This window comes from Aulonocara stuartgranti, assembly GCF_965226115.1.
Source record: "Aulonocara stuartgranti genome assembly, chromosome: 3".
Lineage (NCBI taxonomy): Eukaryota > Metazoa > Chordata > Actinopteri > Cichliformes > Cichlidae > Aulonocara > Aulonocara stuartgranti.
This window is the reverse complement of record NC_138941.1, coordinates 2,561,117-2,584,660: the sequence shown is the minus strand read 5'-3', so window position 1 is coordinate 2,584,660 and position 23,544 is coordinate 2,561,117. Positions and strand designations below refer to the sequence as shown.

At 42.8% G+C, this 23,544-nt stretch overlaps 1 protein-coding gene across 1 annotated transcript; it reads right to left on the bottom strand.

The window, feature by feature from the left end:
- Positions 1–5,685: 5,685 nt before the first annotated feature.
- LOC309702427 (protein NLRC3-like) lies at positions 5,686–20,502 on the bottom strand. The gene is made up of 7 exons (XM_082527145.1): positions 20,363–20,502; positions 20,015–20,201; positions 18,086–19,886; positions 17,419–17,592; positions 12,699–12,872; positions 6,990–7,036; positions 5,686–6,841 (listed from the first exon to the last, which is right to left on the bottom strand). Exons 1-7 carry the CDS (start codon positions 20,363–20,365, stop codon positions 6,291–6,293), a joined length of 2,937 nt encoding a protein of 978 aa, XP_082383271.1. The 5' UTR covers positions 20,366–20,502; the 3' UTR covers positions 5,686–6,290.
- Between the last annotated feature and the right edge of the window lie 3,042 nt (positions 20,503–23,544).

The following is a 23,544-nucleotide window of genomic DNA, read 5'->3' as shown; positions in this document are numbered from 1 at the left end:
GCATCAATGGTTGTGCTGTTTTGTGCCCTTGGCCTTATCAGCACCTGTAAAGGGAGTTGTTTTCTCAAACTGCTGAAGTAAGTTCATCTAGTTTTAGCAACTTTCACTGAACAGTAACAGTGTCACAACTAAGCATATGCATAAGCACTTAAACACTTTAAATGAGAATAACAGAACATTTCTATTACAGAGGCTGGAACCTGTCCCAGTAGTAGGTAGAGCACACCTGGACAGGTCACCAGTCTGTCAGAGGACTAACACAGAGACAGACATCAGAGTAACAAATCTATTTAAAATTAATGTAAGTTTGCTGCAGCTGTATGTATGAACATGTGTTTCTGTGCTCACAGTCCACCTCTCAGGAACCTGCAGTTCACTTTAGTCTACTTTAAACAGACCTCACAAAAGGCTGATGTGGCTGGATCAGTAGTCTGATTTGAGTACGATACCTTTGGCCAGGGATTCATCTGGTGCATCGCTTCACTGCAGTCTTACGTATTTTCCCCACACCTGAATAAAAAAATACTGATATATACAAATAACAGCTTCAGCTGATGCAGCCTGACTCAATCCTAGATGTTCAGCACACAGAGACACAGAGGTGCCGTTTAAAGTTTAGTGTTAACCTGAGTCACTGATCATTTGCAGTATTACAGAGTCTGGCAGTCTTTGCATGATGTCCACGTCACTGTAAGTTTCTAGCTGACTTCACTGCAATTTCAATTTCAATTTCTGCTGTTCACAAACGCTGTCCATCTAATCTGACTGAGCTGGAGCTGTTTTGCAAAGAAGAATGGGCAAAGATTTCAGTCTGTAGATGTGCAAAGCTGGCAGAGACAGACCCTAAAAGACTGGCAGCTGGAACTGCAGCAAAAGCTGGTTCTACAAAGTATTGACTCAGGGGGCTGAATAATTACGCACACCCCACTTTGCAGTTATTTATTTGTAAAAAATGTTTGGAATCATGTATGATTTTCGTTCCACTTCTCACGTGTGCACCACTTTGTGTTGGTCTTTCACCTGGAAGTCCAATAACATTGATTCATGTTTGTGGCTGTAATGTGACAAAATGTGGGAAAGTTCAAGGGGGCCGAATACTTTTGAAAGCCACTGTATATGTAGACACAGGACTACAAGTAGAAGATCAGACATGAAAGTGGAGATAACACAGAAGACCTGCAGCAAAGGTCAGAGGTCAGACTGGGCCCTGGATTCAACAATGAGCCAATGATCATCAAGCAGTGACTAAAGCAGAGCCCTGACGTTCTGACATTCATCACACAGTCAGAACAAATGTCTGCTGATGACTTCATCTCATGAAACGACTGATAGATGTCAGTTCATTGATCAGCTGAGCTGCTGATCTTCATCGTCACAGAAACATTCAGCTTGTTTCAATCAGTAAATAACTCCCACTACTCCCAGTTTGAACTGTTCCCACTCAAAATGCTGTGAGAACAATGATCATTGTAGGACTTCACAAACATCACGTGTTGTTTTCCACATGTAAGATCAGCAAACACACAGAAACTTCCTGTTGCCACACACGGCCTCTAAAATCTCTTCCACGCTTTCTGTCTGAAGTCCACTCTCTGTGTCGGATCCACAGGAAACAACAAGATCTTATTAACATGGTTTTCAATGTGTCTCCTTCCAAAAAGTCCAACCAATGAACAAATGTGTGTATTTGTGGAGGCCGAACAAAAGCATGACACATTTCTCTGTTTCTATAAACTGGAGTCAAACACAAACATGAAGAGTTTCACTGACAGACTCCAAAATGCCCCCACAGTGGATCAAAGGGAAATCCTACAGTGTGGCCAGAGACTCTTAATGGCTCCAACATCAACACATCCACAATGTTGGATCCAGTTGTGCCTCACAGAGTTACTAAGACACACCCTCTGCCAGCATCACAACAGCTCCACCTGCTTCACCTGCCTCCTCAGCATCTGTACACCTGAAGAGAAAAGAAAGGCTCCAACAGCTCAAATCTACAAAGGATTCATGAAGTTTCATCCAACAATAACATGTTTGCCTTCCACACTTCTGTTATTCATGATCACAAACACAAAGAACTTGTGCAGCCCTGATATCAGCCCTAATATATGAGTGTGTTTGCCCAAAGACTGAAACAGCATCAACATGACAGCTGTAAGAAATCTTCTCTCAGCCTTGTTTGGCAGAAGATCCCTGCAACAAAGATTGTAGCTGAAAGATGACGTGTGTAAAGTTTGCTCTGTGGGAGGGTCGAGGCTGTTTTTAGACCTTTGATAGTTTCCAATCCAGTTCTGACAGACAGGAATAAAAACAACATCATTAAGATCAGATCATCGAGCTGTTTGCTGCCTTGTTTCTATCTTCACATTACAAGACTTTACTACAATAAAGATGCTGACATGTATCTGTAGCAACAACATCATTGAATCTAGAACAACTGGAGCCAAACCAGTGGCTCTGCTGGGATCACTGGTGAGCCAACACTTCCTTGTTGATGCAGATTTCAGGGCTTCCTTTTGCTCCTCCGTTATAACTGTTCTCTCTTCTCAACACATGATGACACAAAGGAATCAGCAGTGACAAAGATGATGCTGAAGAGAAGCACACACTTCACACATATAACAGACCAGTGCAGTTACACACACCTCTGCTCGACATCAGGCCTCAAACAAAGACACAAAACACTAACTTGACTCTAAACAGAAGAAACGAGCAGCTGTTTCTGTTCTGTGCTTATTTATATTTGACACACATGCTTCTCTTTGTGCAAACACACATCGCACTATAAGGGTAACCTCGCACACAATGATTGGACAGCACAGTGATGATGCTGGGAGATCCTATACGCAGCAACACAGAAACACTGAGAACTTTAAACAATGATGGAAAGTGTTATAAATGACTTGTTGGCCTCTGATCTGTCACAAACAGCTGAAACGTGTCTCTCATGAGTCACATGAAGGTTTTTGACAGAAAGGACAAAAAGTAGCTGCAGTCAGTTTGTGTCATTTTTATATTTATTCATCTGGGAGAAAAATCTGAGGGACATTAAAATGTGTTTTCAACAGAGACAAGAACATGAATATAACAGAACAGGTAAATGAACATGTTTCAAGTAAACAGCTGGACTGATCAGGTCCAAACACAGAGTGATAAACTTGTCAAACAGCTGTCATATCTTTATATAGAAGCTCTTTATAAATGCTGCTCACTGCAGTCTGTTTACTAATAATGTCAAAGTGTTAGAAACACAGAAACATCAGAATGGTCTTTGTTCACAGAAACCTGTCTGGGATCCTTTGTTGTTCTTTTGATGCAGAGTTACATTATAAATATAAAGAGTTATTTCAGAGTCTCATCAGTTTTCCTGCATGTCTTTATTTAACACATCAGCAGGGCTGAAGCTCTCATGTTAAACACACACTGATCTATGGACACGTTCATGTGTTTCTAACAGAACCAGGCTGTTATCAGCCTGCACTAACATTATGTCACACACACTGAATGTAACAGTGACAGTTTACATCATCACACAATCAGCTGTGATTGTTTCACTGTCATCAAACGAGTCAACAGGAAGTAGAATCAATAGAAACCAATCATTTACTGACAGCATGTCTGATGGAAATAAGTGCAGATTATGTATGAAGTCTAACTGCACACAGTAACTGTGTTACAATAAGGACTTAACAGCGCCCTCTGCTGGAGTGTTTCAGTACTGCGTTAACTAGAATACACCACCTCCTCCTCACACCACCTGCTACAGCTCTACTCTTCTATGACTACAGTCATCCACAGCACTGATGTGAGGTCACATGGTTCATATGTAAGGAGCACAGCTGACCTCAGGTCAGTTTAATGACTGTGAGCAGCAGCTGTGTTATTGTCACTGTGACAGGGAGACACTCTCAGACACAGCGCTCATGTCAGCTTGTTCTCATGCAGGAGGATCAGGAGCTCCATGTTTGTCTTTCTGTTTGAATCATGATGTGTTTGTGCCATCAGAGTCTGTCATGAGTACTCAGGGTTTCACAGCAGCTCTTCTGGATGCTGACGAGGACTCCAACCTCATGTTTCACCTCTCTGAGCTTCTGATGTCTGTGAACACTCGTGTTTCTTCTCTGGGCTCATCTGGACAAAAACACCTTTCTGTGTTTGGCTGCAGCCTCATTCTGACTGACAGGAAGTGTGTTATCCATGAGCTGCACTTCTGTGAGGAAGTTTCCTGCTGTGTTTCCTGTCTGTGGACAAACACGAGTGTTCCAGCTGAGGACTTGGTTCCTTCCACCTGTCCATACAGGACATCACGCTGTCTGCAGCTCTGTAAATGCAGCTCCAGGTCCTTCCACGTGCTGCTCTGTATTTGTGCAGTTTGTAGTGTGTCCTGGGAAACGTAGCACACATGGTGTTCTTCTGCTGTTTCCTCCTTTCACTGAGTGTGAAACACTGACGCTGTGCTGTTGTTCACAGAGGGGAGCTGATTCTAGCTGCAGCTGGACTCTGTCATCTAACTGAATGTGTTGGTGCTGATCACGGGGCTCTGAGGGGGGAGCAGCAGGAGGACTCTGGATGCTGACGTCAGTGTATCTGTGGAAGCTCCCACAGCGTGTCTGTCATTCAATATTGTGCTGTATATTGTATCTATGCAAAGATGAACAGACTGTGTGTTCACTGGTCTCTGTGCTGCAGCTCTGATGTCATCATCACTCCCTCCTCCACCCTCAGCAGTCCCAGCATGCTGCTGTGGTGCACCCCACCCTCACTCTACACCTGAGCCACAGACCACACCCTCCACCTCAATATACACCACAGTTTTCTCTGCTGTGGAAATGAGATCAGGAGGAAATCATCATTATTATTATTTAATAAACGCTCACATTAATGTGGGCTTATTTGTTTCATATTAGAAACATTAGTTGAGTGTTTTTAGTATAAAATGGTCAAAGTCCCTCTTTTTGCTCCTCCCCTCACCTGTGGATGGACGGTGCTGTTACCGTGGTGACAGCTTGGATGTGTTTCAGTCCTGCCTGGTTATCACTGCAGGAATCTTTCACATTTATTACAGGTAATAACTCTGATTTTTCTGTGTATTATGAACCAAATGTATCCTGATACACACAGAGATGGATGAGCAGAGGTTGTTTTTGCAGTTTATGTAGTTACTATGGACTTAATGCATACATATTATTAAAATTAGGGCTATAACAGTTGTATTGATGTATAGCAACTTGAAATGCTCCCACAAATGGCTCCACAGCATGTAAAAATATAACAAAAGCTCTGGCGGACTTGGTTCTGTGGTCAGTCTTAAAGGGTGAAGTTAAACTCTGTAATCTTCACTGTGTCACAGAGTTCAGTGAGTCCCGTTATTCACAGTATCAATCAGATCATCAGAGAACAGCTGATCAGCAATCAGTGGTGCCAACAGCGCCTCCTGTGGTGAGAGGATGCAATAATGCAATGTAGCATTTTTCCACTCAACACTTGCAGTCATGGAAACTGTCTGTTGGATCTGTGTGACGTTGCTTTCTTGGTTAGAGTTCCTCACAAACGTCCAGATGATTCTTCTAATGAGGCGTCGACCATGTTTGCAGCTCTTTGGAAGAAAACGTCGCCCTTTGCCATCCTTACTTTTCTTTGACTTCTTCAAATGCAGCTGAACTCCAGCTGGTATTTTCTTGGACTTTGCAGCTGTTTCTGGTCATCAGTTCATTCCTGCAAACCTCTGAAGCTGAACAACAATGATGCTGCATTGCTGGCTGATCCCAAAAGGTTGATTCTGTTCATCTGGACGTTTTCAGAAACGTTTGCTCACTGATCAGGTGACTTCTTCAGTCTCAGCTGACTGCAGCTTTACAAGCTTACAAACAGCACATTTGCACAATGACTGAAAGCAGCAGCACCTGATATATATGATACTAATATAATACATATACATATATAATCCATACTAATGATGAAGGAACTGAGCTCACAGTCCATTGTTCATTCAGTGAACTACTCAGTTTATTTTGGGCCTCAGAAATGCTCACTCTGTTTGTACATCACTGTCAGCAATAGACTCATTCTGCTGTGTGGACAGGAACACATGTGACATCACTTCCTGTTTGTTTGTGACTGAAGAGGAAGAAGTTTACAAGGAATCATTTAGAAGAGTTTCAAACATCAACTGATTGAATCCATGAATCTGAAAACGTGTTTGTGAGTGAAAGAGACAGACATGTACAGACTGAACTATCTGTTCAACAGTCAGAGTGTTTCTGTAACAGGAGACACTCTTTACACTCCACTCAGCACAGGGACACTGAGGAACCAGGAAACAAGGAACTGACTCTAAACCCAGGATAAAGAGTTTGAGTGAATGTGGTGTTGAAGGTGTGGAGGTGGATCAGAGTGTCAGAGGAGACTCTGTAGAAGGACAGAGTGCCAGCAGGACAGTCCACATACACTGCTGCTCTGTTAGAGACAGAGGAGGAGGAGGAGGAGGAGGAGGAGGAGATGGATGTTTGTCTCTTATTGTGCCTGACAGAACGAGGACCATGATCAGTGCAGTACAGACTCCAGGACTGATCATTGTTTCCAAACACACAGTCAGCACTGTCTCCTTTCCTTCTGATGCTTCTGTAACTCACTGATATATAAACGTCTCCTCTCCACTCGACCTCCCAGTAACAGCGACCAGTCAGACCATTTCTACACAGCAGCTGTTCCCGAACATCAAATCTGTCTGGATGATCAGGATATGACTGAACCTCCTCCACACGTGTCACCTTCCTGTTGTTGTCAGACAGTTGGAGCTTTGTGTTCACTGTGTTTGTGTCGATTGTGAGTTGACAGGAATCTGATGGAGAGAACAAACACAATCCAGCTGCAGTTATTGATCCATCATCTGTTCATTGATTGACACTTTGATGATGACTCCTGACATGATGAAGATGGTTGAATGTGTGCTGCTTTGTTTTCATGAATCCCATTAAAAACACACTTACACTTCCTCAGACCTGGTCTCAACCATCGGACTCCAGCAGGCTCCACCCTGAAAGGAGGAGGGGGGTCAGAGCAGCACAGTCAGCATGCACACATGGACATTACATGGCTCTCACACACACACTGTTACACACTGAGCTCAAAGCTCGGCTCCACTGTTTTATTCAAAGAAATCTACATTTATTTATCAGCACATTTAAAAACAGCTTGAGCCAAAGTGCTGCACAGAGTAGAGAGAAAATAGGAAACATACACAGTAATGACTATAAAGACTGGTCAGGATTGAAAGCTACAGAGTACAAATGTGTTTCCAACCGGCTTTTAAAAATGTCCAGTGTTGGTGACGACCTGATGTGAAGGGCGACTGTTCCAGAGTTTGGCTGCAGCCATCGATAAAGCTCACCTCTGTTTTTACGTCTAGTTCTGGTCAGAAGCTGCTTATCTGCAGACCTGAGGGCTCCACTTGGATTCTTTTGTTAAAGAGAGATAAGATGGAGCCAATCCATTCACAGATTTAAAGACAACCAGATCTGGAAGTGGATTCTACCACGTACTGGTAACCAGTGGAAAAAGCTGGTGATGGGTCGTCTAGCACAGACCCACCGCTGGAACCAGACAATTGATGAGGGAGAGAACTGTGACAGCGCCGTTCCTTCACTTGACCTCAGTCGCTCTCGTCTGCTCCCTCGTAACACTGCTCTTTATTGAGCTTACATGAATATGCACAAGTTCATTATGACGTCTTACACAGGTATGAACAAAGAGTACCAGTCTGTGCATAGTGTGTGTGTGTGTGTGTGTGTGTGTGTGTGTGTGTGTGTGTGTGTGTGTGTGTGTGTGTCTGTGTGTGTGTCTGTGTGTGTGTCTGTGTGACTGTGTGTGTGTGTGTGTGTGTGTGTGTCTGTGTGTGTGTGTGAGTGTGTGTCTGTGTGACTGTGTGTGTGTGTGTGTGTGTGTGTTCCAGATGTGACCCTGTGACCCCAAAGCTGGTGCTAAGAGTCCAGCGGTCCCCCTAACAAAGGGCTCTTATACTTAACCAGACACAGAGTAGGTGTCCTCCTACACCAGGGGTCTCAAACTCGCGGCCCGCGGGCCAATTGCGGCCCGCAGGACGATAGTTTTTGGCCCCACCTTAATATGAAAATGTAATGTTAGTTTGATAATGTATGACACTTTACAGTGTTGTGGGCGGAGCTGAATTAACCCACCAATCAGGGTGGGATATGGATCTCAGGGGACACCAGCCGGGCTTGATGCAAGCAGGGAAACATTTCTCAATGAGTCAAAGTTCCAGCAGCGTTGCCCTGGAGTGTTTCTTTCTTTCCTGTGCCTGGCTGGCTTCCTCCTTTCTATTGGGCAAACGCCGACATTCGCCCCAGCGCGCTGCGTTCACAACACTTCAAAAAAAGTTGTTTTTTTAAGTTGCTGCCCAGCGGGACATTATACGTATATAGATTTATACACACGTCAGTGGGATTTAAAGTTATTTTTCCACAGAGAGAGATCTCATATTAACTCTCACAGTGATGCGTAGGCGGCGGGATAAAAGAAAAGTCATGAACTCAATGCAGCCCAATTTAGTCTGCAGTCACATAGCGACACCTGTTCATCGGCAACAACAGTCCCCGGTAACCCGGACTAATTATAGGGTCGCACCGTAATTTGTGGCTCCATGTTTTTATTTGCATCACTGCGTTTGCATTGCAGCAAACATGAACATTACATATATTTCAATATAATGTAAAAGCAGTCAAAACAACTAACATCAGAAACAGCTGATGTTATTTGTTATATGTCACGGTGTCATTTCCGCTTCTTTCTCCTGTAACAACAGCCCGGCGCCGTGAGCAGTCGCCTTTTTTGCGCTCGCTATCCCTGCACTTTCTACCATCTGCAAACGCCACGGTGTTCGTGTCGTCATGAAAGACATGAACATCGAGCGTAAAAACAAAGGAGACTGCTACCGGCTTTTTATCTGCCGATCGCCGTGCTACGGTTGCAAGAAAAAGAAGCAGAAATGACGTTCTCTACGCGTTGAGACGTTCCCCGTCCGTCGGCTAAACGCTTGATTGAAACTTCAATGCGACAGTGACACCAAGTAGAATTATAAATGTCACATAGCCCCAAACATGTCTTTTTCAAAGCCTGCGGTGAAGAGAAAGGTTGGTGATGAGCACCGACAATTTCAGGAAAAGTGGGAAATGCAATATTTCTTTGTTGAGCACAGGGGCACCCCGACCTGTCTTATTTGCACAGAGAAAGTTGCGCTGCACAAGGAATACAATTTGAAACGTCATTACACAACTAGACATGCTGAGCTGGATGCAGAATACCAGGGAGACGAGAGAGCGAACCGGGTTGCCAGTCTTAAAACAGATCTACTGAGGCAGCAAGATTTCTCCAAGAAAGCAACCAAAGAGAATAATTTTTAGAGGAAATGGAGTCAGAATATGGGGATGTGCTCGACTTCACTGAGGTACGTTGGCTCAGCAGGGGAAATGTATTAAAGAGACTTTTTGAGTTGAGAGCAGAAGTGAAGCCTTCATGGAGAAGGATGGAGTTAGTGTTCCTGTGCTAACTGATCCCAAATGGCTCATGGACTCAGCTTTTCTTGTTGATATGACACATGAGCTTAATGTACTGAACAAGACGTTACAAGGCCAGGGGCAACTTGTCAGTGCTGCCTATGACAACGTGAGAGCATTCTCCACAAAACTGGCGCTCTGGAAAGCTCAGCTCTCTCAGACAAACCTTTGCCATTTCCCAGCATGCAAGGCACTCGTGGATGCAGGCACACCATTCAGTGCTGACGAGTATGTTGATGTCATTTTGAGGCTACAGGAGGAATTTGATCACAGATTTGCTGACTTCAAGACACACAGAGCCACCTTTCACATTTTTGCGGACCCCTTCTCCTTTGATGTGCAAGATGCCCCTTCTGTGCTTCAAATGGAGCTCATTGAGCTGCAGTGCAACTCTGAACTCAAAGCAAAGTTCAGGGAGGTGAGTGGAAAAGCAGACAAGCTTGGAAAATTTTTGAGAGACTTGAGCCCTAGTTTCCCTCGGCTTTCCCGAATGTTCAAGTGGACCATGTGCCTTTTTGGTAGCACATACTTGTGCCAAAAGCTCTTCTCCACTTTGAACTTCAATAAGTCCAAGTACAGGTCCAGACTTACGGATGATCATCTTCAAGACATACTGAGGGCCGCAACTGCTTCCTCCCTCAGGCCAAATCTGGCTCGGCTATGCGAGAGGAAACGCTGCCAGGTCTCTAGCAGCAAGGAGTAGGCAAGAGAAGCCATGTTCAGAAGAACAGTTCATTTTCTACAGTGTTCCATTCATGTTCAGAAGAAGGTTATAGAACTGTTAATACAGACATTTCAATCTAAACACAGCAGATATAGAAGACTGAAAGAAAAACACAAGTTCACTGACTAAAAATATCTTATTATTATTTTATTTATGTATTACAGATTGATTTATTTTCTTATTAATTCTTAATTTGTTTATTTATTTTTCATATTTTGTGTTAAAAAATAAAAATAAAGAGATTTGAGAAGATTGGAATTTTTTAACCATGCCTTTCTTGTGGAAAACCTAATGCGGCCCAGCCTCACCCAGACTCTGCCTGCAGCGGCCCCCAGCTAAATTGAGTTTGAGACCCCTGTCCTACACCATAAATCAGTAAGAGAGGGTACGACCTCTCTCATGGCCCCAAGTGCTGTGTGCATGCCAGAGCACTCTGGAAGGCACACAGAGTCTTTACAGACTACTAAGGATCGAACCTCTATCATCATGCAATCGATTATAAAACTCTAAGCATATATGAGTAAATATTTCTAAGCATAAATGACAATCAACAATATAAACCTTACAGCTGGTTTTAATAACAGAATTCAATTGTTTCTCAAATGAGAAAGAGCTATCGAGAAACACTCCTAAATCTTTAGTTCTGAACTTTTCCAGTGGGCCAAGGTCAACATTATTAGATAATGCTAATTCTTTTCCCTTACATTATAACAATGTGAGGAGTTAATGCTAAGTATACTGCCATTAGCGGCTAATTCTAATTAGGGGTGAATAATTATTAGTAGCTAATGCTAATATCGTTTTCTCTTCCCTTTTAACAATGTGAACAACTAGTGCTAGGTAGGCTGATGCTAGCAGCTAATGCTAATTTGACGTGAATTAGCATTATATTAGTGAGGAGTTAATGCTAAGTAGGCTGCCATTAGTGGCTAATGCTAATTTTAGATGAAAAAGCATTAGCAGCTAATGCTCATATTGTTTTCCTTTGCTTTGTAAGAATGACAGCAGCTAATGATACGAAGTCTACCATTATTAACAATTGTTAATTTGATGTAAATTAGCATTATCTGATAATGGTAACCCTTTTCCCCTGCATTATGACTATGTCAGGAGTTAATGCTAACTAGGCTTCCATTAGGGGCTAACTCTAATTAGGTGAATAATTATTAGCAGCTAATGCTAATATTGTTTTCCCTTCCCTTTTAACAATGTGAGCAGCTAATTCTAATTTGATGTGAATTAGCATTATATTAGTGAGCAGTTAATGCTAAGTAGGCTGCCATTATTAACTAATGCTACTTTGACGTGAATTAGCATTATGTGCTAATACTAATACTGTTTTCCCTTACTTTTTAACAATGTGAGCGGCTAATTCTAAGTACGCTCTTGTAAATAGCTAATTCTAATTTAGTGTGAATTAGCATTATTCAATAATGCTAACACTGTTTTCTCTTACTTATTAAAAATGATAGTAGCTAATACTAATACTCTTTTCCGTTGGGTAACAACGATGTGAGGAGTTAATGCTAAGTAGGCTGCTTTTAGAGGCTTATTCTAATTAGGGCTGAATAATTATTAGTTGCTAATGCTAATACCGTTTTCTCTTTCCTTATAACAATATGAGCAGCTAATGCTAATTTGATGTGAATTAGCATTATATTAGTGAGGAGTTAATGCTAAGTAGGCTACCATTAGCAGCTAAAGCTAATTTGAGGTGAATAAGCATTAGTAGCTAACGCTAATACCCTTTTCCCTTGTGTTATAATGATGTGAGACGTTAATGCTAAATAGGCTTCCATGAGTGACTCCTTTCCCTTGCATTATAAAGATGTGAAGAGTTTATGCTAAGTAAGCTGCCATTAGCAGCTAATGCTAATACTGTTTTCCCTTTCTTTATACAACTTGAGCAGCTATTGCTAAGTAGGCCACTTTTCTCTGCTAAGGATTTGTGTGACCATGATGGAAACTCTGATAACCTAATGCTACTAAGCTAATGCTGTTTATGGGCCCTGTTAGAATCAATATTTCATTCTCATTCTGTTGTTTGAGAACAATAACAGAAAAATGTGCACTTGAGAACAAATTTATTGTGACTTCAGCTGTGAATGTACAGTTTGTCATTATTTAAGCTTCCATTTCCAAATGTTAGCTGACACTTTATTAGGTACACTGGTATCTATATCAGGTACACCTGTGACCTAAATGTTCCTGCAAACAGACTCCTTGGAGACCCCTACATAAATATCCATGAACTATCCAGCTAGACTAGTGTGTCTGTCCCTGAAAATATTCCTGCATGTGTGATTGTTCATGTCTCATCTGCAGGAAACAAACAGGAAGTGAGTGAAAGACACGGGAAATGTTTCCAGCTCTTCCTCCTCTATCAGATTTTCTCTCCATACCTGAGAGTGTCCAGTCTCCAGCCTGGATCCTTCAGTCCAGCCAACAGCAGCTTCATTCCTGAGTCACCTGGATGATTGTAGCTCAGGTCCAGCTCTCTCAGATGGGAGGGGTTGGAGCTCAGAGCTGAGGCCAGAGAAGTACAGCCTCCCTCTGTGATCAGACATCCTGACAGACTGCAAACACACAAAACAACAATCTATCTGTCAACAGTTGTTTTCTCTTTGTCACAATAACATCTATCCATTTACATCCATTCAATGTAACTTTATTTATAAGTGACAATACCCAACAGACAACAACAGTCATCTGAAGCTGTTTAACAGTGTAAGGTAACCGCCTCCACTGTGAGCAGCACTTGGTGATGGTGGGAAGAAGAACTCCCTTTGACACAAAGATCCTCCCAGTGAAAACAGGCTCCAGGAGGAGCATCTACCATGACTGGTTGCAGGGTGAGGGGAAAGGGAAGAGATGAGCTCAGAGAGACAAGAACAAAACAGAGAGACAAAAGTTAAGGACATGCAGTAGTGACATATAAAAGCATCAGGAGTGAAAAGAGGGGAGAAGAAAGCAGAGCATCATGGGAAGTCCACCAACAGCCTGAGCCTATAGCAGCATAACTAAGGGATGGTTCAGGGTCACCTGATCCAGCTCGAACTATAAGCTTTATCAAAAAGGAAAGTTTGAAGCTGATCTTCAAAGTAGAGAGGGTGTCTGTCTCCTGAACTCAAACTGGGAGCTGCTTCCACACCCAGTCCAACATAGCCAGGCTTTCTTTGCTGCTTTGACAAAACCTCAAATCCCAGTCAGAGATGATGAGCATCATCACAGTGATGATCATTTCTCTGTAACCCAGGCTTTCTGCTTCAGGATCTGTGCACGCTCACAGAACAAGGAGACCTTTAAACATCATTTCACTAAATGGATGGACTGAGCTCAGCCTACAGATGAACTGGTGCCAGAGATCATAAAGAACATCAAACAGTCAAATTCAACACTTTTAATGGAAATATGAGATTAATGCTGCAGACAATCATGAAGCTGCTGAATTCATGAACATCAAGAATGCAGCGAGTGGTAAAATAAAGATTTGACCTCAGTGTGCTCAGTGTTCCTGTCTATTCCTAACATATTCCTAACATGATAGCTGCACTTTAGAGCTCTAAAACTGGAACTGACACATGTTTAAACTCTACATGTTACTCAGTACATTCAGTTCTGACACTCGCCCACAGTCCAACAAAGGAAACATGGAGATCACATCAGTTTGTCACCAAAGTCTAATTATTAGGGCAACTTAACCTGTTATTATCTCATTAACTCATTAACTGATTAACGTCAGCAATTATTTTAATCACAGTTTTTAAAATCATGATTATTGTGAAAGTGCTCACTGGCTCTGAATATAAAAGCCATGGGTCACAGGAGGGATGTTGATCAGTGCTGGCTTGAAATGGGCGTCATTATGCGTCTCAGCCAATGGGAGCATTGAGGGTGGGCCTAATACTACTGCAGCGCTCACATGACCCAGGACAGAGAGAAAGGGGCGGGGACAGAAACATGGAGACAGGTGCAGATCTTTGACATGTTCATTTTAAACTGTTCCAGGAGGCAGTGTTGATACAACTAAAGTTATCTGTTGTTGAAGAAGTCGGTCTGAGGAACGTTCTTAGGATCAACAAATGACGGCATGTATGAGCCTCAAGACGCAGCATCACAAGAAGAACACATGAGCTGTAGAAAAAGGAGAGACTACGAAAGCCACGGCGTTACAACGTGAACATGCTTGATCAGAGTGTGATTGTGAACAGGAGGAAGACTCAGCTGAGAACAGTGTGGTGGATACAGAGCAGAGCCCACCATCAGTACAGAGGCCTGTCCATTAGAGTGCTGCTCCAACATGCAGCACATGTACTTGGCCACAGCTGCAACATCTGTACCTGTGAAAGCTTCTTCTCTGTTGCTGCTCATATTGTGCAGAAGAAGAGAGTTTCTTTATCATCAGAAAATGTCAATGAGCTTGTGAGTCTTAGCAGCTGGCTCGGTGCAGAGGAGGAAGAACATGTCAGTCAGAGGAAGATAAATGCAGTTCATGTTGTCAACTCAACCTGGACTGTTGAAAGAGTTTTTCTTTGTCTGGTTTCTGACTGAGATTCTCCAAAGGAAATCCAGCACAAACACACACTTCACACACTCAAAGTCCTGCACAGTAAATGAGCTGATGAGCGTTTGTGCTGCTGCCTGATAACAGAACAATAGTTCTGCTGCTTCCTGTTCTGCAAACACACATTTATAAATGTTCACTTGCTGTTGATCAAAGGTATGTTGGTGGCTCTGGACGCTGAGGGAACTTTGTAAAAAACTAGATCAAATGTTAACGTCCTGGCAGAGGCAAAGAACTTTGATTTGATATTTGATTAGATTCATGTTTCAGCTCAGACTGACAGAAATATTTGAACTGCTGCTGTGTTAAAGGGAACACTGCTGTTAGAAAGCACCTGATCTGTTTCTGCACACTGAATGTTGCACTTCTCATACTGCAGTACTATTAAAATAAGTACACAATGCACTACTTTTGAACTCATGATTGAATGTTGCTGTAACAAAGCCATTAATGTGATTCAAAGTGTTCATGGTTTCCCAGCACAACAAATGATTGCACAAGTGTGACTGATCCACTTTCTAATGTGTGTGTAGCCCACACTGTGTGTCACTGTGTCACAGGTGAGTCTGTGTGTCCAGGTTCTATGAGGACAACAGGATATAGTGACTGAGTCCAGCAGCTTAAAGTCTGACTCCATCCTCCATTTAAATAACTCACAGCAACAACTGAATAGCTTTGCCTTTGTGTAGCTGACACTTCATTTTAATGTCCTTCTATTCTGGTTCATCTGGTCTCAGTTTCTATAAGCACACAGGTTTCATCAGGACTCTATGACCTCAGTAATCTTTGCTGGGCCTTAATGCTCTGAACAAAGCTGCACATCACAAGACTAAATAGAAATGAATCAGTCTTTCATTCTCACTGCTGTTTGACTTCAGCTCTCAATGTCCCACCATAACCCATGGAAAGAATTACTGTCCATCCAGACTGCTGAACATGAAGCTGAAGAAGGTGGAGTATTGTGAGGGCTGATGGAGATGATGATGAGGAATCCAGGAGCAGTGGGTGGATGGCAGCATCAGCATGAAGGATCAGTGTGAGAACACATCATCATCCACAAAGGAAACCAGTCTGAGTGTCTGACGCTCTTGTTAGAAAGACGCAGTCCCAGCAGTTAGCTTGTCTGCTAGTTAGCTGAGAGCTAGCTCACTTGTACATTGAATACCAAACTGTGTAAACCAGGGGTGTCAAACATATGGCCCGTGGGCCAAATCCAGCCCATGAGATAATTTCATATGTCAAATATTGATGAATTTTCAGGCTTGCTGATAATCAATGTGAGCACGGCTGAGATGTTATTCTGATGAGCAAACCATGTGGCCAATCACTTTCAGAGACAGACTGGGATCATACCATTATGTGAAAGAGGACGGAAATGTCCCATAGACAGCAAGGGTAGTGGTAGAGACCAGTACACAGAGAAATGGGAGCTGTACTGAAATGCAAGCGTGTCAGGAAAGAGTGAAAAGGCAAAATGAGCAGCATCTGGCTGCATTTCAGTGATATTGGAGACCACAAAGCTGAGTGCAACATTTATACAGGAGATATACAGGAGACGCTGAGAGCAGAACTGATCAAATTAGGAGCTGGCTAAAGTGAGACCCATTTTTATTTCCACCCATTTTCCATTGTGGAGGACAAAAGGTTTCAAACTGGTCCAGGTCTTAAACCTCACGTGTTCTTCCTAATAGCAGTAAATGGATAGAAATAAGGCTTTTATGAAAACACTGAATAAAACTTGCTGCCTTTAAAAAGACTAAATGTACAGTTCAGTATTGAACACTACATAAAATAAACTATATATAAAGTGTGTCTGAATGGCAGAGATGCAGAAATATGTGCATGTAGCACAGAGCCACGGCTCAGTGTCTGAATGAGTCTCACAGACCTGAATGTGCTGTTGAAGCCATTTATAATTATAACGTAATTCTTTACTTGTTTGATCTGCTCCTTACCACAAGCCACCAGACGTAGAAGGTTTTGGACTTTTAACTATATTTTCTGAAGTTTTACAACTTTTCTTACTGTTAAAAACCTCGTTATGGCCATTCATGCTGTACAAAGTAATTAGACATGTGTGGTATCTACAGAAACGTCAGAATCTCAGCTAAAAGTTCACAAAACCATCTCAACAACCACCAAACAGCTGAAACAGCAGGTGAACAGATCACACAAAAAAGATGTAAACACAAATCCCCCTGATCATCTGATTTTTAAACATGAAGCGTAGTTTTGGACGTTCATTTACTGCTGGTTCAGTGAATTTTGGTTGGACAGTGATGAAACCTGCAGCCTCAGAATCTGTGAGAAGTCTGCTTTCAGCACGCAACTGCATTGTTGTGTTGTGGATCCACCTCTGCAAACTCATCACTGTTTCACCATCAGGTTTCTACTTAGACAATAACAAAGGAAGCAGTTCCCAGGAACTACTTCCTGTCTTGTTAACATAAGAGTACGTTGCCCTCCAAAACACCTCCACTTCTCCTCTTATTAGAGGACTGCCTTATTATTAATCTGCAAATTCTGTCAGTTGATGAAAGAAAAATGCTTGATCTCACCTGAGAGTTTCCAGTGTACAGCGTGGACTCTTCAGTCCTTCAGACAGAAGCTTCACGCCTGAATCCTTCAGGTTGATGTTACTCAGGTCCAGCTGTCTCAGATTAGAGGTCTGAGAGCTGAGACCTGAGGCCAGAGCTTCACAGCTTCTCTCTGACAGGTCACAGTGACTCAGTCTGAAAAATAACAGATAAACAATTACAAAAATAAAACACTTATGTTGAAGCGTAATGAGATACTATTATATTTAGCAATATTTCATCTTGTTTTGTCAGGAAACTGAGCACTGATGCAGAGCAACATGTGGAGAGAATCAGAGGAGAAGAAGTGAAGAGAGAACAGCAGTAAAACAACACTGAATTGTTCAGTGTGCTTTTGATATCAACAGAATGTGTCAAACTTCTTTATTTTGTATTTGTTTTAGTAGAATTGATGATTATCACTTAGATAACAACCACAGGCCAGGTCTAAATTGCACTTTGGTGACAGTTACACCCAGAAATATTTCAGAAACGTGGACAATTTGTGCTCCATTGTATTCACTATTGAACAAACTGAGTACCGATGACCACTTAATATTTTTGATATTTTATTTGAGTTGTTCCACCTGATCTGTGTTAACTAGAATAAACATTTAAAAGCTAAAGCTATGATCACATATGTACTTACAGAGCTTTGTTGGAGGCTTTGACCACTGGCAGCAGCCTCAGAAGAGCCTCCTCTGAAGCAGAGTATTTCTGCAGGTCAAACACATCCAGATCTTCTTCTGATGACAGTAAGATGAAGACCAGAGCTGACCACTGAACAGGAGACAGTTTATCTGTGGAGAGACTTCCTGATCTCAGGGACTGTTGGATCTCCTCCACTAGAGAACGATCATTCAGTTCATTCAGACAGTGGAACAGATTGATGCTTTTCTCTGCAGACAGATTCTCACTGAGCTTCTCCTTGATGTACTGGACTGTTTTCTTATTGTACTGTGAGCTGCTTCCTGTCTGTGTCAGCAGACCTCGTAGGAGAGTCTGATTAGTCTGCAGTGAAAGACCCAGGAGGAAGCGGAGGAACAAGTCCAGGTGTCCATTTGGACTCTGTAAGGCCTTGTTCACAGCACTCTGGTGGAGAGATTGAAGTTTTAGTTTGTTAAATAATTTAGATTTCTTGGAGGTTGTTTGTTGTTCTTCCAGCAGATTGAGTCCAGAGTTGATGAAGGTCCGATGGACATGAAGAGCAGCCAGAAACTCCTGAACACTCAGATGGATGAAGCAGAACACCTTGTCCTGGTACAGTCCTCTCTCCTCTTTAAAGATCTGTGTGAACACTCCTGAGTACACTGAGGCTGCTCTGATATCGATGCCACACTCTGTCAGGTCTGATTCATAGAAGATCAGGTTTCCTTTCTGCAGCTGATCAAAAGCCAGTTTTCCCAGAGACTCCATCATCTTCCTGCTCTCTGGACTCCAGTGTGGATCTGTCTCAGCTCCTCCATCATACTTGACCTTCTTCACTTTGGCCTGAACCACCAGGAAGTGGATGTACATCTCAGTCAGGGTCTTGGGCAGCTGTCCTCCCTCTCTGGTTTCCAGCACATCCTCCAGAACTGTAGCAGTGATCCAGCAGAAGACTGGGATGTGACACATGATGTGGAGGCTTCGTGATGTCTTGATGTGGGAGATGATCCTGCTGGCCTGCTCCTCATCTTTGAATCTCTTCCTGAAGTACTCCTCCTTCTGTGGGTCAGTGAACCCTCTGACCTCTGTCACCATGCCAACACAGTCAGGAGGGATCTGATTGGCTGCTGCAGGTCGTGTGGTTATCCAGAGGCGAGCAGAGGGAAGCAGTTTCCCCCTGATGAGGTTTATCAGCAGCACATCCACTGAGGTGGACTTTCTAGGGTCAGTTAGGATTGTAGTTTTGTGGAAGTCCAGAGGAAGTCGACACTCATCCAGACCATCAAAGATGAACACAACCTGGAAGTCTTCAAAGCTGCAGATTCCTGCTTCTTTGGTTTCAGTAAAGAAGTGATGAACAAGTCCCACCAAGCTGAACTTTTCCTCTTTCAGCACATTCAGCTCTCTGAAAGTGAATGGAAATATGAACTGGATGTCCTGGTTGGCTTTGTCTTCAGCCCAGTCCAGGCTGTATTTCTGTGTTAAGACTGTTTTCCCAATGCCAGCCACTCCCTTTGTCAGCACTGTTCTGATTGGTTCATCTCTTCCAGGTGAGGCTTTAAAGATGTCTTCTTGTCTGATGGTTGTTTCTGGTCTGTCTGGTTTCCTGGATGCTGTTTCAATCTGTCTGACCTCATGTTCATCATTGACCTCTGCAGTCCCTCCCTCTGTGATGTAGAGCTCTGTGTAGATCTGATTCAGGAGGGTTGGGTTTCCTGCTTTAGCGATGCCCTCAAACACACACTGGAACTTCTTCTTCAGGGTGGATTTAAGGTTACGGTGACAAACTGCAGCTTGAAGTTCTGAATGAGAAGAAAAATAAACACTCAATTCCAAAAAGAACTAATCTTTAAAACATGTTGCTCCATCTTCCATCTCTGGAAAATGTTCATTTATCCAGCAGCTTAAATCTTTAGATAAATCCTCTTACGTCTCTGCAGACGGTCAGCCAGCTCCTCCTGCTTCATTCTCCTCAGGAAGTCCACTGTGATCTTCACAAACGCCTCTCTCCTGCTGCTCCTCTGACTCTCTAAGCATTCTGGGTAATCTGGACTCAGAACCTTCTGGATCTTCTTCAGCTCGTTCTTCACAAAAGTGATGATGTTGTACTCCAGCAGCTGGAACAGAATATTTATGAATGAGCCAATCAGACTGAAATCATGGAGCCAAACATCAGATCCATGTTGGACACACTGACGATCCACTGGTCTACAAAGAGCAGCATGGAGATGACTGTGAACAGAACAGATGTAACAGTAGTTGTTGTACATGTACAGACCATAAATATGGAGTCCAGCTGTGTTTGATGCTGCTGGGCAGACTGACCACTGGGAACCTCTGAGCTCTGCTGCTCCACTCTGTGGAGGAACCATGAAGGATTAGATCAACACAGGATAAAGATCCAGGAGTTTCTGCTCAAATAACTTCATCTGAATCAAGTCTGTCAAGTTTTAAACTCTCAGATTGTGAACATATCAGTAATTTTCAGTCTGTTTTCATGGACGTCCTTTCAGTGGTGATGTCAGGGATGATTTTGAAGAAGCTCATCAAACTGAACCATCAGCAGATCACTGCTCCAAAACCAGAACATGATCCGAGTCTCCCTCCACCACCAGAACACCAGCTTTACTAACGTGGTAGATCAGTGTAGTACAGATCAATAACTGATGAGTCATTTGATCAAAATCACTGAGTGCTTCACGTCTGACCCTCTGATGCTTCTGTAGACATTTTGCATATTTAATGAATGTCTGACAGTTTTACATTCATTCTATGAACACAGTGGAAATGTTGTGTTATAGTCTCCATGTTGTTTCCAGCATCATAAATTCTTCAGTTCAGAAAATTAGATTCTTTCTTCACAGCTGAAAAACAACAACATTTATTCTCTATTGAAATCTGCATCGTCCACTCCAAAGGTCACAATCTGAAGGTAACATCTGGTTTTGTTCCCTGTGGTTAACTCTGAGCATCAGTATGGTGGGATTTATCCACTACATCCACACCACTGTGGTTCAGTGTTGTCCTGATGGAGTAACAGCAGCCAGTATGATCCAGGCTTTAGCTGCTGGGTCTCTGTGTGACCTCTCAGACTGTTTAACAGATCAGACACAAAGAGAATCAGAGCAGCTCTGTTCTTTAAAGACAAACATGAACCCACTCAGGTCACACTTTCCCCACAGATATGAGCATCACTGTCCTCAAACAGCAAATGACCAAGTCGAACATTTGGATCTTTTCTCTTTCATTGTTTTCTTTTTAATGAATCTTTGTAACAATCTGAGGATGTTTCAGGTCATATTTATCCAGGAAACACAAACATGTAAAGGAGTCATCACAGCTCTCTGACCTCGTTGCTCCAGGTTCACCACTGAAGACTGGATTTTGACCTTTGGACCGGTCACTCCTCACAGACGGACAGCTGGACCCTGCAGACTGTGACCTCTGACCTCTGCAGACACAAACATGATTGAAGCAGCTGTGATCACACAGACTGCAGATAATGCAGCTGTTTCCTGTCAGTAACATCCTCTTAGATTAGAGTTCAGCTTTTTACAGGAAAACTGGACAAAACTGATTTTTGTTACAAACTCATTTTCATTTCCTCTCAGCTCACAAACACAGTCAGACAATCAACCAGAGTCAACACTGATTATAATGTCAGTGCAGAATTATTTCTGTTACTCAGTGAGTTCAGCTCTCTGACCTCGTTGCTCCAGGTTCACCACTGAAGGCTGGATTATGATGTTTGGACCGGTCACTCCTCACAGACGGACAGCTGGACCCTGCAGACTCTGCTCTGTCCTCCTCTTCCTCCATCATCATCTTCAGTCAGTCTGAGAGGTAAACCACAAACACTCAGTGAGTTCACATTAACAGGAGGAACTGAGTTACAGTCGCTGACCTCTGACCTGTCATGTGACCATGAAACCAGGTCAATGTGTCTGTAGGTTCAGTCATCCAGGTCATGTGATCTAAGGAGCTTGGAGAGAAAAGAGACGTCTTTAAGTTTCTGGAAGACGTTTCATCAGAGAAGCTTCTTCAGCTCTAAAACCAAACGGTGGAGAGTCCCAGATATTTAAACCTGAGAGGGAAAGAAAGCATGTCGCTGACCCACCACTGATGTTATTTCAAGGAGGAAACTGAGAGCCTTTGCACCAGGAGCACAAACATCAGCTCCAGCAATGATCCACTGATGTGTTTTTATTCCATGTATGAATGTTGTTATTGACAGAGATGACGTTTGTGTGTCAGTGATGCAGTGACTGTTGTTGTTACCTGTACAGGCTGGTTAGACTCTATGAAACAGATCATACAGATCTCTGCATGTTAGAAGAGACTATTAAAGGTCATGAATGAGACAAAGGCAGGGAGGCGTCCTTTACAGCTAAACAGCAGAGTGAGAGAACAGCCAGCACCTCTACATTTATCACATTATACAGCACATGTATGATACTGACAGGGATGAGAAGAATTTAGTGATTCTGATCCCATCATTGATATTACTTATTGATTCTCAGTAGCTCTGCTCTGACAGTCACCACCATCACTGAGCAGCATATCAAAGACATTTGTGCACATTAACTGCATGTTGTGGCTCAAATGTTTGTGCATGTTGGAGGCATTTCCTCTTTGTTGTGATCAGTGTTGGTCATTACTCAAAACAGTCATTATTACACATATTACACAGAACACTTTGATTAAAAGTAATGGAGTACGTTACTTCATTACTCCTCATAACATTACTTTGATGTTAAAATGAACAAATGAGCATGTAACAACATAAAGCTGAGGTACAGCCCCACACACCAACACAGATCCTGATGAGGTCACGTGATGTTTCTCTGAGTGTTTATGAACACAAATCAAAGATGAAACAGCACAAAGACACTTCAAAGTGATTCTACTGTAGAAACATGAACAGGTAGAAACCTGCAGCCTGACTGCTCATCACTTTGTTACCTGTTCAAGTTCAGCAGCAGCAGCTCACTTTATCACGGTGCTGGTCTGGGGTCAGTGTTTACTCAGCTTTAACTCACTCTGGGTTCTTGGCTAGCTTAGCGTTAGCTTAGTGTTAGCATGCTGTGTGCTAGCTTAGCGTCAGAGCTCTGCAGGTGTCTCGTGTGTAAATATTAATCACAGTGACAGTAAAGGAGGTAAAGGGCTGTGACGTCATCACGTACGCTGCGTCCTCTGTGGGCTCTGAGTGAACTCAAAGTACAAACTACAAGTACACAAACACGAACGTAGCTCAGAGTGGCGGACACACTCGGCCTCGTTGGTCCAGCTGTGAGTCCGTTACCGTGAACTATGGAGCGGCAGATTTGTGCTGAACTAAGCTGCACACAGCTGATGTTAGCCAGGAAACATTACACACTGACTTTAATGGAGAGACCGGAAATACAAACACACACAGTTTGTTGTGTGAAGAAATCAAACACGAGCTGAACAAACAGTAAA